This window comes from Hypanus sabinus, chromosome 20, assembly GCF_030144855.1.
Source record: "Hypanus sabinus isolate sHypSab1 chromosome 20, sHypSab1.hap1, whole genome shotgun sequence".
Classification (NCBI taxonomy): Eukaryota; Metazoa; Chordata; class Chondrichthyes; order Myliobatiformes; family Dasyatidae; genus Hypanus; species Hypanus sabinus.
The window spans coordinates 9,613,179-9,631,868 of NC_082725.1; the positions used below are offsets into that span (position 1 = coordinate 9,613,179).

Genomic DNA, 18,690 nt, shown 5'->3' on the forward strand with positions numbered 1-18,690 from the left:
ATATCATCCTTATACATTTTCTTCTTAATCATTTAATCTTATTGATATCGTTCCTGTAGGTAGGTAACCAGAACTACACACAACACTCTGAATTAGGCCTCACCAATATCTTATACAGCTTCAACATAACATCTCAACTCCTGTACTCAATATTTCATTTATGATGGCTGAAAGCTCTCTTTAATGTGCCACAACAGTAGAAATTCTGATCCTTAAATGTTCAGCCTCTTTTTGACTAGTCACAGTACATCATACAAGCTAGCAGCCAGTATCTTGGCAGCAGTTGTGGTGCCATTTTTCTGTGATTATCTGTCGTAGCATTTGCAATGGAGCCATTCCAACAAGCCAAACAGAAACAAGGTCTATTCACTAACAACATGATTCTTAATTGCAGAGCAATGCTCTGATGTTAGCCATTGCCACCCAAGGGAAAAAGGGCTGGCTATCCACTCAAACTATACACTCAGCGGCCACTTTATCAGGTATATCTGTACACCCGCTCGTTAATGCAAATATCTAATCTGCCAAAAAGAGTGACAGCAACTCAATGCAGAAAACTACGCAGACATGGTCAAGAGGTCCATTTGTTGTTCAGACCAAGCATCAGAATGGGGAAAAAATATGATCTAAGTGACTTTGAATGTGAAATGATTGTTGGTGCCAGAGAGAGTGGTCAGAGTATTTCGGAAATTGCTGATCTCCTGGGATTTTCACACTTATCAGTCTCTAGAGTTTACAGCAAAAGTTGTGAAAAACAAGAACAAAATACAGTGAGCAGCAATTCAGTGAGCGAAAGTGCCTCGTTAATGAGAGAGGTCTGAGGAGAATGGCCAGACTGGTTCAAGCTGACAGGAAGGCGACAGTAAGTTAAATAACCACACATTACAACAGCAGTGTGCAGGTGAGCATCTCTGTGCAAATCACATCGAACTTTGAAGTGGATGGGCTACAGCAGCAGAAGATCAGAAACATACAATCAGTGGCCACTTTATTAGGTATATGAGTTACCTGGGGGAAAAAAGGCTACTGAAAGTAAACACAAGAAATACTGCAGTTTCTATAAATCCAGGGTGTTATGACTGCGAACATAACACAGTGAACAGAGACACTGGAGCTGGTGAATATAGAAGTCTTTATCAAGTAAAATGAGAAGCAGGCATTATATTTGAGACACTCTTGTAAGAAGAGGCCTGTCTGACCCAATATTACATGATATTTGTATATGCTAAAGATCAAAGGTAACAGCAGGAGAATTCTACTGTTACAATGTATCTACAATGCGTCTTTTGAATTATAAATAATTTTCAAACACCTCCACCCCTACACTCACACCCCAGACACCCAAAATGAACGTTAATTCCCACTGATTCTGGGCCACATTCATGCATATGCAGGCATCTGAGGTCAAACGGAATGTTTCTTGGTTGCAATCAACCCCAAAATGTAGCTCCAGGAAGATCATTGTTCAGAGCTGCATTTTAAGTTCAACCTACAATCCACACTCAGGTCTGACGGTGCACTGCTGTTTAAATCAGTACTTGCTATATACTGTAACTTCAGAATATGCCCTAGCACAGAGTAACACATACAAAATGCTAGAGGAACTCAACAGGTCAGGTAGGATCTATGGAGAGGAAGAAACTTTCGACATTTCAGGCCGTCCCTTTAGACAACATAAAACTCATTTCATTTCTAACCATTCCAGATTCTGATGAAAAGTCAGCAATCAGAAATATTAACCCAGTTTCTCTCTCCATAAGGTGTATGCTGTCTGATTTGCTGACTTCTTCATACATTTCCTATTTTTGTGTGTTTTGTATGTCTTTGGAGAAAGGTGAATCTGTTCATTCAGTTACTAATTATTCTGACCCTCAAAGCATTGTTCCCTCCAAGCTGTGCACAGCCACACAGTAACTGAAATGCTCCCATGCACGTAGCCTTCGCTGCCAAGCAGCCGGAATAAAGGCATATGAGAAAAAGTTTATGAAACGTGCAAGATTTTCTTTGTTGCTTTGTATTTCATTATAGCCTTCGATAAACAAATAAAATCAAAAGTATGTGATTTTACTATTTTGATTCTAAATATTCATAGTATGCATATTATAAAAAAATCATTTGAAGTGCCAAACAGTTTTCAGGCCTTGTAAAAATGTCCTGCTCAGAGCAGTGGTTGATCTGTGCAGCTATAAAAAAAATTAAAGGAAATGTTGCCTTAAAGTAACCTACATTTTAACTTTATTTAGTACAAGTGTTTGAAGACACATCTGAAATAGTTCAAGCTTCTCTTACAGTATTCATATTTTCATGTTGACATTCACACTTGTCATCTGATCACTAGGAGTTGTACTTCATTAGCAGCTTGAGGAGATTTGGTATGTCACCAAAGACTCCAGCAAATTTCTACAGGTGTCCCATGGAGAGCACACCAACTGCTTGAACTGGTGGGTCACTGCACAGGATCAAAAAAAGCTGCAGAGGGTTGTAAGCTCAGCCAGATCCACCATTGGTACTGGCCTCCCCATCACTGAGGACATCTTCAAAAACCGAGCCTCAAGGTAGCATCCATCACCAAGGACATGCACTCTCTCATTACTACCATCAGGGAGGAGGTACAGCAGCCTGAAGACACACTCAGTGTTTTAGGAACAGCTGCTATCACTCTGTCATCTGATTTCTGAACAGACACGGATCCAACCCATGAACAGTATCTCACTATTTTTGCTCTCTATTTGCACTACTTATTTAATTTATATATATCTTATTGTAATTTATAGTATTTTTTACATATTACACTGTACTGCTACAACAAAACAACAAGTTTCACAGCATACATCAGTGATAATAAACCTGCTTCTGATTGATTCCTGGAAGAGTACTGTGAGTTGCGGAGTAGTTATGGACTTCTTTTCAAGGATTCGCTGAGGGAATGGACTCTTTGGGAAGTTTCAAAAGGATAGAAGGCATGCACAACAGTGAAGTCCCATTTAAAGTGGTGAAAATTACAATGAGTAATCTGTTTAACCTGGAGGCTGCTGGGGTGCAAGGGTGTTCCTTGTTCTGGCTGGGATGAGAAGGAGCGATGCCGGAAATAGAGGAGCCTCGTTAAGAGCTCTGTAAAAATTCTTGAAGGAAGAAAGAAGACACCTCAAAGTCATGGTGTGATAAATCTTGTCATCGTAACAAATATAAAACAGACAGAAAAGCTGAGCACATGGAGCAGAATTGATTCCTTACATGATACATGGTGGGAGGAGGTGTTTTGTGCTCCTATCATTAGTGAGTCACCCTGCCTGGAATTATTCTACTGAACCAATTTTCATGATCTACAATATAAATGTTGCCATATCAGCACAAAAGGAATTCAGCAAGTCAGGCAGCATCTCTGGAAGGGAATAAACAAGTCGACATTTCGGACTTTATCAGGACTTATGAGTTACTGCTGTAACAGTACTGCTGACTCTCCAATGTTATATCTCAAATGTCTGCACTATTATTACAAAACCTCATCCTCATCTAAGAGACAGCAGTGGAAAGGGCGAGCAGCTTCAAATACCTGCGTGTCAACATTTTTGAAGACTTACCTTAGAAGCTTGGTTCTGAACAGAAGACTATTAGTAAGCATATTGGACAGAATGCAACTTACAAACCTCTGCGTCCCCTGGATCTGGGCCAAGGGGTGAGCTGCAGGGACTCAAGGAGCCAACGCTCACCATGACTGATAGTAAGGGATACAGGGCAGCTATCTGGTTGGCTAGGAACCACTGGCCAGTGTGACAACCAACCAATCAGAATGAGTCAGACCAGGATAAAAAGGCAAGCACGTGGCAGAAACAATACTTAATTGCACACCGATTATGTCACCTTGATTGGTGACAAAACGTTTGTGACCTAACCTCCAGGCTCGGCAAACAACCCTACAAACATATCCTGGGCCCAACATATTGAAGCAATTATAAAAAAGGCACATTAGAAGTCATTAGAAGTTTGAAGAGATTTGGTATGTCACCAAAGTCTCTAGCTACAGTTGTACAATGGAGAGCAATCTCATTGGTTGCAACACCATCTGCCATGCAGAACCAATACACAGCTTTGGAAAAATCTGTAGAGGGTTGTAAACTCAGCCAGCTCCATCATGGGCACTAGCATCTTCAATAGATGATGCTTCATGTGGGCAGCATCCATCATCAAGGACCCCCACTATGCCCTCTTCTTCTTACCATCCTTAGGAAGTACAGGAGCCTGAAGACAAACACTCAACTTTTTCAGATTTCTGAACAGGTCGTGACCCCATGAGCACTGTTCTCTTTATGCGTTCCTTTTTTTATGTTTCTTATAAAACACAGGAGCAGAATTAGGCCACTTGGCTCATTGAGTCTGCTTTGCCATTTCAATATGGCTGATCCATTTCCCCGTTAGTCCCATTCTCTTGCTTTCTCTCTGTAACCTTTCATGCCCTGAATAAGCAGAAACCTATCAACCTCCGACTTAAATGCATCCAGTTACCTGGCCTTCACAACCGCCTGTGGCAATGAATTACACAGACTCACCATCCCCTCGTGAAAGAAATTCCTCCTCATCCCTCCTCTAAATGATATCCCTCTATGTTGAGGCTGTGCTCTCTGGTCCTTTAACATCCTCTCCACATCCACCCTATCTAGGCATTTCAGCATCCGATAGGTTTCAAAGAGATTCCAGCCCCACCCTTGCATTCTTCTAAATTCCCATGAGTACAGGTCTAGAGCCTTCAACCTCTGCTCATGCGAAAACCCTTTCATTCCCAGTATGATTTTCGTGAACCTCCTCTTAACCTTTATTGTAACTTAAAGTAATTTTTTTAAATATTGCACTGTGCTGCTGCCACAATCTCATGACATACGTTAATGTTAATTAATCTGATTCTTATTCTAAAACCAGAAAATAATAACATTGCAAATACTTTAGATACTGGAAGTGAGTTTTCAGAAAATAAATGTTATAAATTGCCATGAATAATAATCTGTAATCAAACAGGAGCAGAGAGAGGAAGCATACATTAAGAACACATACACAGCGTAACTATAGCGTGTTAGGGAACAAATTTAACATCATGTTACAAGTGAAACCAGCAGGCACCGAATTTTCCTACTGGGGGGAGTTATAATATGGACAGTTTAGCTGAAAGCATGATGAAATGAGACACATTATATTGAGATTGCACTGCATACATGAATTGTGATTTGCAAAATTGTGGTTTGCAGAGTGAGAATTTAATTTCGAGCAGCCACTGTGAACATGAAGGACATACATTCTCCTTGTGCTCCACTCTAACAATGCACTTCAGACTTAGATCACAGGACAGCATCCAGGATCTGAGTTTTTTTTTCAATTCTACAGGAGATTCTGCAGATGCTGGAAATCCAGAACAACTCTCACCAAAAGCTTGAAAAACTCAGCATATCCGGCAGCATCAATGGAGATGAATAAACAGCCAACATTTTGGGTCCTGACGAAGGGTCTATGCCTGAAACACCGACTGTTTATTCATTTTCATAGATGTTGCCTGACCTCCTGAGTTTTTCCAGCATCTTGTGTTTATTGCTCTGAACTTTTACTATGTTAGAAGTAGTCTTCTCATACTCTCCCTTTATGGAACTGACTGTAGTCTACAGAACAAAAACATGAGTGGTGTTTAATCACTTGCCAATTGAATTGAGACCACCCAAATCTGTTTCACATTGACTTGATTATAGCCAGCAACCAGAAAGTGCTTTCAATCCATCTGATTAATCTGGGCTGCTAATTCACAGATTTGCCTGTTGTGGGTATTCATGAGGAATTGTGAAATAAATGAAGATTAGCTTTATTTGTCATATGTATGTTGAAACATACAATGAAATGCATTGCTTTTGCATCAACGACCAACACAGGAAGGTAGCCTGGACGTGTCACTATGCTTCCAGCTCCAACATAGCATGGCCACAACTCATTAACTGTAACACGTGTGATTTTTGAAATGAGGGAGGAAACTCATGAGAAGATACAAACTCCTTGCAGACAGCAGCAGGAACTGAAACCCTGATCTTCCAGTTGGTACAACTGCAATGCATTACCCTAATCGCTACATACGGTGCCACCCCTTGTTGGCAAATAGTACAGGCCCAGCACCATTTTCTACTCCCCATGCCTGAATTCCCAATGTATGTTCCATATTGCTGGTACAGTTTTGTAAAGTTATAGCTTTGGAGTTCAAATAAGAGTTGAATAATGTGTTGGAAATGAACTACTAAGCATTCTTCTATTGAAAACCTTCGATCAAGTGAAGCTACAAACAATATGTAATCACCCAGAACATTACGTCAGAATGGAAGACAATGATTGAGGTCATTCTATAAAACTGTATGGAAAAATGACTTGCAAATAAATCAAAAAATAGAACTAATTATTATTACTGCTCATTACATGGCTGGCATTTGGGGTAGCTGTGAAAGTTCTTCATCTCTGGCAGTGATCTGGGTGACTATATATCGCTTGTATGCCTCAATGACCTGGAGAGGTCTGTTGGCTGGAGTCAGGGCTTTATGCTTTGGCTCTTGGTAGGGTCACCCAGGCCAAACAGGTCAAAGGGTAGAGGGCAGACTAAGAGTGGCCCACCAGTCCTCCAGATTCCAGGGTTCAGCTCACAGCTAACAACCCTGACTGGTCAAACAAAACTGTCAGGAAAACAGCAATGAAGAATCCTCCTATACCTGAGTGCAACGGTATACCTGAGGCTCCACCTGGCAGCAGTGAAAACCAAGAGGAAGCTACTGACACGATGAAGGAAGCCCAGAACACCACCAGAGACGGAGGACCTTCATTGCTGCCCTAAACACCAACAGCGGAACAGGCAGTAAGTAAGGTGTAAAGCTGGCACTATTTATCAGGTTGCTGAACTGGTGACAAATATGCACAATCCACCTCCAATCTGAAGGATGCAACGGGGAAGAGGGATTTGAACAAAATAGTAAATAGCAGCTAAAACCCTTCAGTGAAGTACAAAAAGCTGCAAAATTAAAAGAAAAAAACGTACCCTAGGACGGTAACCAGAGATATGCAGCATGACTATTTGTCATTCACACGACAAAATCACATCACTCTGCTGAGCAATAGCTGACGTATTTGTAAAACTTCCGTTGAGCAAAGGCCTGATTTTGGAAAGCTTCAGAAAGGGATATCAAAACCATCAGAAGGGTTTAACCACCTGAGCTAAAAGTTAAAACCAAGAAACATAGGTATTTAGAAAATGGACATAAAGATGAGAAGAAATGCTGCTCAGCATTTTCATCACTTGGCCACTTTCGTTGAACGGTTTCGGGGAAGAAAAGAAACATTTGTTTTTAATTATTTTGAAACAGATTGTCTGGGTATCCTGTGAAGGTGGAAATTATTGTCAAGTCTAACAGGAAGCTGATATTTTTTTAACATGAGGACGAGCCAAGGGAATATATTGTTCTTTTCCAATTCCGGCTATTCCTGAGTTGCTATTTTCTTCAAAATAAGAAGCAGTTGCCGTGTGATTGATGACAATGGTTTAGATAACTGATTAAGACAATACTCTAGGATCCATGATCTTTGCTTCCCACCCCACCTTATCCCATCTGCACTTCAGACAGACAGTACAAATATCCTGTTGCCATGAATACATATTGTAGTCAGGCCTGTTCTGATATGGTGATAGAATGAAAAGAAGGCAGCCAGTTTCTGCTTAGATCATATCAAAAATGAAAGTTTCATAACCAGAATTGATCGGGACGTAAAAGCAGCAAAGCATAATGATGCACATTTGTTAACACAAATACTAACACACTCTGGATGAAACATTAAATTTTAACATAGATTTGGGTGCCATGGTAGTGTAGTGGTTAGCAAGAAGCTACTACAGCTTAGGGCATTCTGGAGTTCAGAGTTCAATTCCGGCACTGTTCTATAAGGAGTCTTTGTACGTCGTCTCCATGGAATGCTTGTGGTTTCTCCAGGTCTTCCAGATTCCTCTCACAGTCCAAAGAAATAATGGATTGGTTCATTGGTCATTGTAAATTGTCCCGTGATTAGGCTATAGGGTTAATTGGGTTTTGGCGGGTGTTGCTAGGGCTCGAAAGGCCTACTCTGCACTGTTTCACTAAATAAAACTATAGATAGATAAATAAATAAATGGATTTATTAAATAAAGACTTGCTTATTTAATTAACAACCATATGCTGACCAAGTTCCTGAATTCTGAGTTTAAGAATGATAAAAACTGGCACAATAAAATTCTACTAATGACTTGTTAATCATTTCAGGAATCTAGAAATTGGCCTCCTTTCTTTGAATTACAAATAACCTCACGCAAAATGCAAATTTTAAACACAAATTAGTCAAGAAAAGAACACATTTGGAAATTATTTCTTTATTCACTGGATGAGAGTAGGAAGTCTTTTTATGAGCATATTTAATCAATATCTTAAATTCAATTCAAAATTTGATTTATATTTAGATTGTTTAATTTATAGAATATATCTCATGTCAGTCCAGACCTACTCTTTGTGATATTGCTGAATTAACTAAAATAAATAATTGTATTTCGACCTATTATTTTACTTTTATGCAGGTTAGGTTTTTAAAAGTCAATAGAGTCTCTTCTCTTCAGTACTACGACAATTGCATTCCCAGCAATATTTTTTTCTGCTGATTATCTCCCTCTATGTAATAAATAATTTAACCTTTTGATTAAAGCAGAGAAACAAAAAAACAAAATGATTAGTTTGAAAATATACTTTGACTACCCAATCATTATAGCAACTAGGGCTGGCCTGTACACCGAGGGATGAGAAGAACCAATAACAAACCTGTAACCAATATGAAATAATTTACTTGTTTCCAGAAAGTTTCTTTGTTTACACCATCTTCTAGTTCAGAGGTTCTTAATCTTTTTTATGCCATGGACCCCTTTGGCAGTCTGTGAAGCCTATGAATCCTTTCACAGAATAATGTATTTAAATGTATAAAATGAGATAGATAGGATTGCAAAAGAAACCAAATGTATTGAAATACAGTTATCAAAATAATTTTTACATTGTGATATAGTATTATGTGCTTTTTAACATAGCAAATAACAAGACTCTACCTGCACATTTAAAATATAGGCAAGTTAAAATTATGTTTTACTTTTTAAAGTTATGTCAGTGTGAAGACAGTTGTTGATTAGCTTGAATAAGAACATTAAACTGTAGACTGGATCTTTGACAAAGCAACATACATGTCATGTTGGACATCCAGTCAATCTTGATTGTTTTGTTTTCATGTTTACAAGTGTTGAAAATCCTGATTCGCAAAGATATGTTTTTGCAAATGGTATTAAAGCTTCCAAAGATCACTTTGCAAGGCGAGGATAAGCCTTGTTAAGGTTTGTTGCCTACATTCATAATTGAAGGAAATGCTAAATTTGATTTTGAGGTTAGTGAAAATAATGATGTAATTTTTTTCCCCATCCAAGTTCACAGATGCTGAGGGGCCCATGGATTCCAGGTTAAGAAACTTCATTCCAGTTGTTCCGGATATCAAAGTTACATTTTAGAAGCTTATTCAAATTTTAAGCTTTAGCATTGATTTGATCTGCATGAACAGTGTGCAAGACAGATACATTGTAATTTTTCACATCTGAATGGAGTCAAAAGTATTGGACCAAAGATATATACTGCACTATTACTTTTAAACAACTCTTGGGTTAGTTGATGATAATAACTGTATATTTTAATGTATAGTACTGTGCACATATACAGTATATAGCTAAGGTGCCTAAAAATCTTGCACAGTACTGTATCTACTAAATGTTTACCAATATTAAATGAAAAACACAGATTTTGCTGTTTCAAGGGCAAATAAAGAGAGGATGGAGGAGAATGCGTTTCCACCGTGTGTTTCAAATCAAATCAAAGTTTACCCACGCAGAGAAAAACCAGCCTACAGTACTAAGCAGAAGTTTTAGACACCCTCACTATATATATGTGCCAAGACTTTTGCATAGTACTGTAAATGTGACAAATAAAATTAATCTTTAATAAAAGCAAAGATATGATGGAATAAATTATTTCCTCTTTGCAAAAAAAAAAGCAAAAGGATTTTAAATGTTAACGTTTGCCTGATGTGCAACCTATGCAGCTGAGCAGTACTACTTCACAAAATTTGCAATTGGGAAAATGCTCACATTCACTCCTTCAAAAGTTCTTGCAATTGCCAAATACATCAGCTTATACCAATAAACTGATTTTTGAAACATCTTTAATGGCGTGAAGTTGTGTTCATCTTATATATTGATACTTCATTATTGTCATCATTATTTGGTAATCACCTATGATCCAATATGGAATTCAGAAGAAATTTCTTAAAGCATGTGAAACTTGCCATTGTAATGACTGGTTGAAACCAATCATATGGATGCATTTAAAACAGAGGTTTCCAACCTTTTCTATGCCATGGACCCCTACCACTAACTAAGAAGTTCGTGGACCCCAGTCAGGAACTTCTGATGTAAAGGGAAAATAAACAATTATGTCAGGGGCAAGGGAAAATACGCAGATACTGGGAATCCGAGCAACACACAGAAAATGTTGGGGGAATTCAGCAGGCCAAACAGTATCTATGGAAAAGAGTACAATTGACATTTGGGACCAAGGCCCTTTGACAGCACTGGAGAAAAAAACTGAGGAAGTAGATTTAAAAGGTGGGAGGAGGGGAGAGAGAAAATCAAGTTGATGGGTGAAACCAGGAGGAAGAAGGATGAAGTTGATTGGTGGAAGAGCTAAAGGGCTGGAGGTGGGGGGGGGGGGGGTGCTGATAGAAGAGGTCAGAAGTATTTCAGGGAGAATGAACTAAGTGTTACACTGACAGATTTTGAGAAGACAAAATGTGAGGAGGCCCAAGTGCCGCATAACCACCAACAATCAGGATGGTTCGCTTTTATTTGTCATATGTACATCGAAACACCCAGTGAAATACAATGTTTGGATCAAATCAGCAAGGATTGTGCTGGACAAGTGTCACCAAACTTCTTGTGCCAACATAGCATGCTCACAACTCACTAACCCACATTGTCACCGAGAGAATGTACAAACTCCTTACAGATTCATAGCCTAGGATGGTGGTGAATATTGGTAGCTCAACTTGAGGCATTTAATGTTGTTCGCCATGCTTGGCAACTAGCTTGCAGATGTTTCATCAGCAGTCGAGGTGACATCCTCAGTGCGCAGTTGTTAGTGTTTCTCTCTGGGAATGCTCGCATTTATATAGGCCCCCATTCACTTGCCTTGTTCCTATTTAGCTACCCCTTCCGCTGACATTTGAATTCAATCGGCTCATATTTCTTTGGCTCTTAGGAGTTTATTTACAGAATTATCAGAAGAGAACCATGAAAATTAATGTACCTGCTTTATGATTACCAATGAGAAAACCTGCAGGGTGTCCCAGTTAAAGTTAAAGATTCATAGCCATTTGTGAGGCCAAGTCCCTCTTACATGGTAAGACAAGGACATACATGGTAAATGGTAGGGCATTGAAGAATGCAGTAGAACAGAGTGATCTAGGAATAATGGTGCACAGTTCCCTGAAGGTGGAATCTCATGTGGATAGGGTGGTGAAGAAAGCTTTTGGTATGCTGGCCTTTATAAATCAGAGCATTGAGTTTAGGAGTTGGAATGTAATGTTAAAATTGTACAAGGCATTGGTAAGGCCAAATTTGGAGTATTGTGTACAGTTCTGGTCACCAAATTATAGAAAAGATGTCAACAAAATAGAGAGAGTACAGCGGAGATATACTAGAATGTTACCAGCACCTAAGTTACAGAGAAAGGTTGAACAAGTTAGGTCTTTATCCTTTGAAGCGTAGAAGGTTGAGGGAAGCTTAATAGAGGTATTTAAAATTATGAGGGGGATAGATAGAGTTGACGTTGATATGTTTTTTCCATTGAGAGTAGGGGAGATTCAAACAAGAGGACATGAGTTGAGAGTTAGGGGGCAAAAGTTTAGGGGTAACACAAGGGGGACTTTCTTTACTCAGAGAGTGGTAGCTGGGCGGAACGAGCTTCCAGTAGAAGTGATAGAGGCAGGTTCGATATTGTCATTTAAAGTAAAATTGGATAGGAATATGGATAGAAAGGAGTGGACGGTTATGGGCTGAATGCAGGTCGGTGGGACTAGGTGAGAGTAAGTGTTCGGCACTAGAAGGGCCGAGATGGCCTGTTTCCGTGCTGTAATTGTTATGTGGTTATCAAACTAGGGAACTGTTCTTGTCCTTGTATGTGCTTTCAGGCTTTTATATCTTCTGCTCAGTGGAAGAGAGGAGAAGAGAGAATGGCTGGGATGGGTGGGGATTTTGTTTATGCTGGCTGCCTTACTGAGGCAGAGAGAAGCATGAGTGGAGTGCACAGTGGGAAGGTAGTTCCTGTGATGTGCCTTTGTCCACAACTGTCTTGCATCTTCCTTCAGTCGTGTGCAGAGCAATGCCGAACCAGGCCATTGTGCATCCAGATAGAATGCATTCTATGGCCAATCAATAAAAATTGGTAAGGGTCGATGGGAACAGCCAAGTTTTCTTAGCCTCCTGAAATGTTTACGTGGTTGGATCAGAACAAGTTATTGGTGATGTTCACTTAAAGCACTTAAACATCTCAAACCCATCACCTTTGATTTAAACAGGAGCATGTGCATTGCCCCCACCCCACCCACTCCCTGTCCTGAAGTCAATGACCTACTCTTTTGTTTTGCTGACACTGAGGGAAAAGTTGTTGTCATGGCACCAGATCTTCCTAGAGCAATTGTACTGGCCCACAATGGGAAGCAAGTGGGTCTCTCAGCAAGCAGTCAGTGGTGTTCTGATTCACAAGAACCCAGTTATGTAGGCAAGCCTCAGTGAGCATCCTTCCATTGTCTCAGCCACTGAGAGAGAGCTAATGAACTACTGGCATCTTACGAACAATGAGTCAGTGACCTGCTGAAGTGCCACGTACTCATTGATGTCATCAGAAGCGGTGCGGACGGAGCCAACGACACTCAAATCACCATGAAACACACCGCCAGAGGCTCCAGTGGAAGGTTCTAATTCTCAAACCGACAGGTGGCTTTGGCAAGTGACTGACTCCCAGGAGGAGTGCAACCACCTTTGCACACATCTCCTCTAGGGGTTTCAGGTTTAATGCTCTGTTCAGATGAACCACAATTCTGCAAGAGCTTTATTTCATCCTCTTAGAGATGGCTGCTGCAGCATGCCTGTCTCCAACTATCAAGGTAAAAAACTGTTCCTGTGAAACTATTTCAATCCTCAATAAATTCACCCTGATAAATTATTCAAAAATCACTAAAGGTTAGGCCACAAGCAATCTAGAGGCCTCTTAACAACTAACAAGAGACTTGCCTTAATGGAAGCTAGGATCATTTTAAATATCACTTGTGGAGAATGCTAGTCAACTCTTCATGCATGATTTGCTGCAGGTTGGGCTGACATTACAGCCACACACAGACACAAATTTAACAAAAGACTCATAGTTCAGACCCATTTCTCTTTGTCACTTTAATATAGGATGCTTGTGTTTGCTGCAGATGACTGTCAGATAGTACGTGCAGGCACTGAACCCTAAGCAACACACACAAAATGCTGGCAGAACTCAGGCGGCAAGTATGGAAATAAGAGTCGACGTTCGGCCCGAGACCCTTCATCTGGACTGGAAAGGATTGGGGGAGATATCTGAATGCAAATGTCTTCCCCCTTCCTTTTCAGTCCTGAAGAAAGGGCTCAACCCAAAATGTTGACTCTTTATTTATTTCCAGAGGTGCTGCCCGAGCTGCAGAGTTCCTCCAGCATTTTGTGTGTGTTGCTCTGGATTTCCAGTGTCTGCAGAATCTCTTGTGTTTATGATTCACTAAAACCAAAAGAAGGTTCTGTGCAAATCGAGGATCAAGTTTCAGCCTTATTCTCCATATAAATTTATATGTACATCAGGAATTTGCTGTGGTGCATTGGTGTGACAAACAACAAAAAACAACATTCAACAATTATAAGGAACAAAACATATAAAAATAATTTAGAGGTTTAAGTACAGATATGGAAAAATGTGCAGCATTATAAAAACGGTTTAAAGTGTTTACAGTGTTCTGAGGTAATAGTGTAAATGACACTGAGGTAAATGAGAGTTTTGAATATTAATAGTGTTGTAGCACCACTGAGGGTCAAAGTGCAGAACGTGACTTTGTGGCAATTGTCTTCCGTGCAGTATAGCTGGAGAATAAACTGCATTTCAAATTAAGCAAATGATGTCATCGGCTGCACGTTTAGCATAATGCTGTTACAGCACCAGAGCCCCAGGTTCGATTCCCGTTGCTGTCTATAAGGAGTTTGTACATTCTCCCTGTGTACTCTGGTTACCTCTCTCATTCCAAAAGATGTAGGGGTTATTGGGTTAATTGGTCACATGGGTGTAACCGGGCAATGTGGGCTAGTTAGGCCGGAAGCACTTGTTGTCATGTTGTATGTCTAAATAGCAATATAAATATAAGCATAAAGCATGTTTCTGACCAAAACACAACATTAAAAGAAAGCTGAAATACTTAACCTAACTGATCCAGAATAAAGCTCCATTTCAACTTGACAGTTGACAGTGAGTTAACGTTCTCTCTGATTATTTTTTATAGCTGTGCGGACCAACGTTTGCTCTGAACAGGAAATTTTTACATGGCCTGAAAACTGAGCGACAGTTTAATTTTTTTTGCAATACGCTTACTATGAATACTTAGAATGAAAATTGTAAAAAATCACATACTTTTGATTTTATTTATTAATTGAAGGGCATAATGAAATACAGAGCAACAAAGAAAAACTTTCTCGCTTCGTAAACTTTTTCTAGCTGTGTGCGATTCCAGCTACACAGTAACAAACATTCCATGCACGGGAGCATTTCAGCTGCTACGCGGCCACGCACCCACGCAGCTTAGAAGCAACGGTGCTGCCAGATTTGAAGAGTATACAATAGATCCAGGAGAGAAAAGAAATACATCATTTTTTAGTTTGCCGAGAAGAAAATTCAGCTCTCATTTCAATTATTATCTCAGATTGGTAGCCCTGTCAAAGTTGCATGGAAACTCAGATGAAATCAAAATAACTCTCCCCAAACTGTTCTGTGACATAGTAGACAGGGGATAAATGTTGTTGAAAAATGGATTGGCAAGGGTACTCATTGCACTGCATTGTCCAAAGTACAAGCCCAGTGACCAATTCATTTAGTGAAATAAAGTAGCCTTTCTAACCAATAAATTTCACCTAGAGATCTACACCAATTTATATTATATGCTAGGGCATAACCTAGGTGCTAATAGCAGTTGTTCTAAGCAAGAAAATAAAAATTAATTTTTTGTATGAATTGATAAAAAGCCCATCTATTTCCTTCAAGTCAGTTTCAATCACAAGCAAAATCAAAGAGGGCTACCAAAAGGTAAAAATTGAATTAATTTAGTAAAGCCCCAGGATTTATACCAACAGACAGACAAACAGATTGTAACATGAATCAACTCTGGCATGAACACTGACTGAGAATGAGAAGATGTCAAAGTCACAATCAGAATTAATCTAGAGAAGCATAAAGTAAACACATCTGTAACTGTCACTCTCAAATATAATGGCCTTATAATATTTATTGATGAAGCTTCAATACAACTAACAATGGTAACACATTCCCCAATTCTGAGAGACCACAACTGGTGCTAACTTAAACATCTGACTGATGTTGGCAAACATATATTACCTTCCTTTTGACAATGGAAGAATATTGATTACTTTGACATACTGTTAAGCAAAGGAGCCAGATATTAACGAAGAGCCAGCTGTTCTAAGCAAGAAAAATATTTTTTTAATATTGTACTAACTAATAAAAGCTCTAATCTATTTCCTTCAAAGCAATTTCATCACAAGCAAACTAAAGAGGACCACCAAAAAGGAGACGGTGGAGGTAGTGTGGCAGAGAGCGGAGGTGCAGCAGGCACGTTGGAGTCCATACGAGGTTGAGGGTTGCTCCCCTCCCAATGGTGTAACCCTCCAAAGTTCACTCAGGGGAAGACAACTGGATTGCATTTGTCTGCTGCTAAACTATCGCAGGATGATCAGACTGCTACAGGCACCATCAGTCACCAGGACTTGGGCTATATTATATTTTCAATGTGACTATATGTTTACTTCTCTCTAATATTTGCTGTATGTGCCTTGTGCTGTGTATGACTGCGTTTTTCATCTTGGTCCTGGAGGAACAGTGTTCTGTTTGGCTGTCTTCAAGGGTATTCATGAATTTAAATGACAATTAAACTTGAATTGAAAGTGCTACCAACTTCAAAACCTGGCATTTAACGTGAATTTTTAGAGTTACACCCATTTAAAGGATAAAATGTAGTTCTGAGGTCAGCGCAAGTGTTTCAGACTCAGGGGAAAAATACACATTCCGTAATGCGTAACTTCAATAATTAAGTCCCAAACTTATTTTAGCTATATTTCTAAACAAAGATAAGACACAACAGCTCTGCAGTAAAATGTAACTGTGTAGTAAAAAGGGGAATAATATATACTCAGCAGCTATTTTATTAGATACCCCCTGTATATCTGCTTGTTAATACAAATATCTAATCAGCCAATCATGTTGCAGCAATGCAATCCATAAAGGCATGCTGACATGGTCATGAGGTTCAGTCGCTGTTCAGTCCAAACATCAGAATGGGGAAGAAATGTTATCTAAGTGATTTTGACCATGGAATCATTGTTGGTGCCAAATGGGATGGTTTGAGTATCTCAGAAACTGCTGATCTCCTGGGATTGTCACGCACAACAGTGTCTAGAATTTACAGAGAATGGTATGAGTAGGTGGAAATGCCTTGGTAATGAGAGAGATCAGAAAAGGATGTTCAAAATTGTTCAAGCTGGCAGGAAAGCAACAATAACTCAAATTACCATGCATTATAACAGTGGTGTGCAGAAGAGCATCTCTGAACATACAACACATCACACCTTAAAGTGGATGGGCCACAGCAGCAGATCACAAACATACACTTGGTCATCACTTTATTAGGTACAGGAGGCAGCTAATAAAGCGGTCACGAGGTGTATGTCAGTATAATGAACCTGATTTTGATTCTAAGGTATAGAGTTATTTGATATACTGTATGTACGTGATAAAGTATAGTACATGGCTGGTCTTTGGTTTACACCTTGTAATACTTGGTCATTAATTAAGTATGGAGAAAACTAACTTTGAATTCTTTCAACACACACAAAATGCTGGTGGAACACAGCAGGCCAGGCAGCACCTATAAGGAGAAGCACTGTCGACGTTTCAGGCTGAGACCCTTCGTCAGGACTAACCGAAAAGAAAGATAGTAAGAGATTTGAAAGTAGTGGGGGGAGGGGGAAATGCGAAATGATAGAAGACCAGAGGGGGTGGGATGAAGCTAAGAGCTGGAAAGGTGATTGGCGAAAGTGATACAGAGCTGGAGAAGGGAAAGGATCATGGGGTGGGAGGCCTCGGGAGAAAGAAAGGGGGAGGGGAGCACCAGAGAGAGATGGAGAACAGGCAGAATGATGGGCAGAGAGAAAGAGAAAAAAACCAAACAACTAAATATGTCAGGGATGGGGTAAGAAGGGGAGGAGGGGCATTAATGGAAGTTAGAGAAGTCAATGTTCATGCCATCAGGTTGGAGGCTACCCAGCCGGTATATAAGGTGTTTTTCCTCCAACCTGAGTGTGGCTTCATCTTGACAGTAGAGGAGGCCTCTACTTCTTTCCATAATTCTTTCCTTAACTTTCCCTTACTGTCACAGAATTTCTTCAGCCTCATCTCAGAGATTTACTTTGGCTAACAGTGAAAGAAAGTGGATATTTAATTTTTGACATAGGGAAGGAGGAACACCTAACTGAATCACATGATGTTTTTGGCATGGAAGAAGGCCATTTCACCTGTCATGTTTTTCCTATAACTGCAGTCCAGTTTGTCTCACTGCTCTACCCCTCTGAAAAGCCCTGCAAATCTGCTCCTGTTAGATACTTATTCAGGTCCCTTCTGAGAGAAACAATATTATATAGAACAGAAGAGATTCTGCAGTTGCTGGAAATCCACCCACAAAATGCTGGAGCAACTCAAGAGTTCAGACAGCACCTGTAGAGTGTAACAAACAGGCCACCTTTCAGGACAAGAGATCCTGATGAAGGATCTTAACCCAGAACGTTGTCTGCTTGCTCCTCTCTATGAATGCCGCCTGAAATGTTATACCAACATAAACAATAATGCTGAATTGAAGGAAAGCAGGGTTTAGTTCAGAAAACTGCCTTACACGAACTAGAAAGTCAGAGGTGGCCAGTGTACCTGTAGGAACTCAGACGCAATTAGGAAACTTCAGCAAGCAGACCTTGAAATAAAATTATACAAAGCAAACTGATATCCTACTTTAAAGAAAAACTCACCAAATCCATGCAAGTACGCTTTTATTCCAATGGAGCAGAAAGCAGACAAACAAAATTCTCCAATAAGATCTTCTCTTTATCCAGGGCTGTTCATGTATGCTGTTCACCAGTGTTATGGGTCTCCATATAATTTATTTCCTTCCCTTTAATATCCAGTCATGCACTTGAATTATTGGCACCATAAATGTCAATCTATAGAAAGAAGAGAA

At 39.7% G+C, this 18,690-nt stretch overlaps 1 protein-coding gene across 1 annotated transcript in view; it reads right to left on the reverse strand.

Annotated features, from left to right (window-relative positions):
* The window catches only part of creb5b (cAMP responsive element binding protein 5b), a 331,645-nt gene that overhangs the window by 302,043 nt on the left and 10,912 nt on the right, over positions 1–18,690 (reverse strand). Inside the window, exon 2 of the mRNA XM_059945056.1 lies at positions 18,482–18,673. Coding sequence (XP_059801039.1) covers positions 18,482–18,490 — 9 coding nt within the window. The 5' untranslated portion in view covers positions 18,491–18,673. The remainder of the gene's footprint in view (positions 1–18,481; positions 18,674–18,690) is intronic.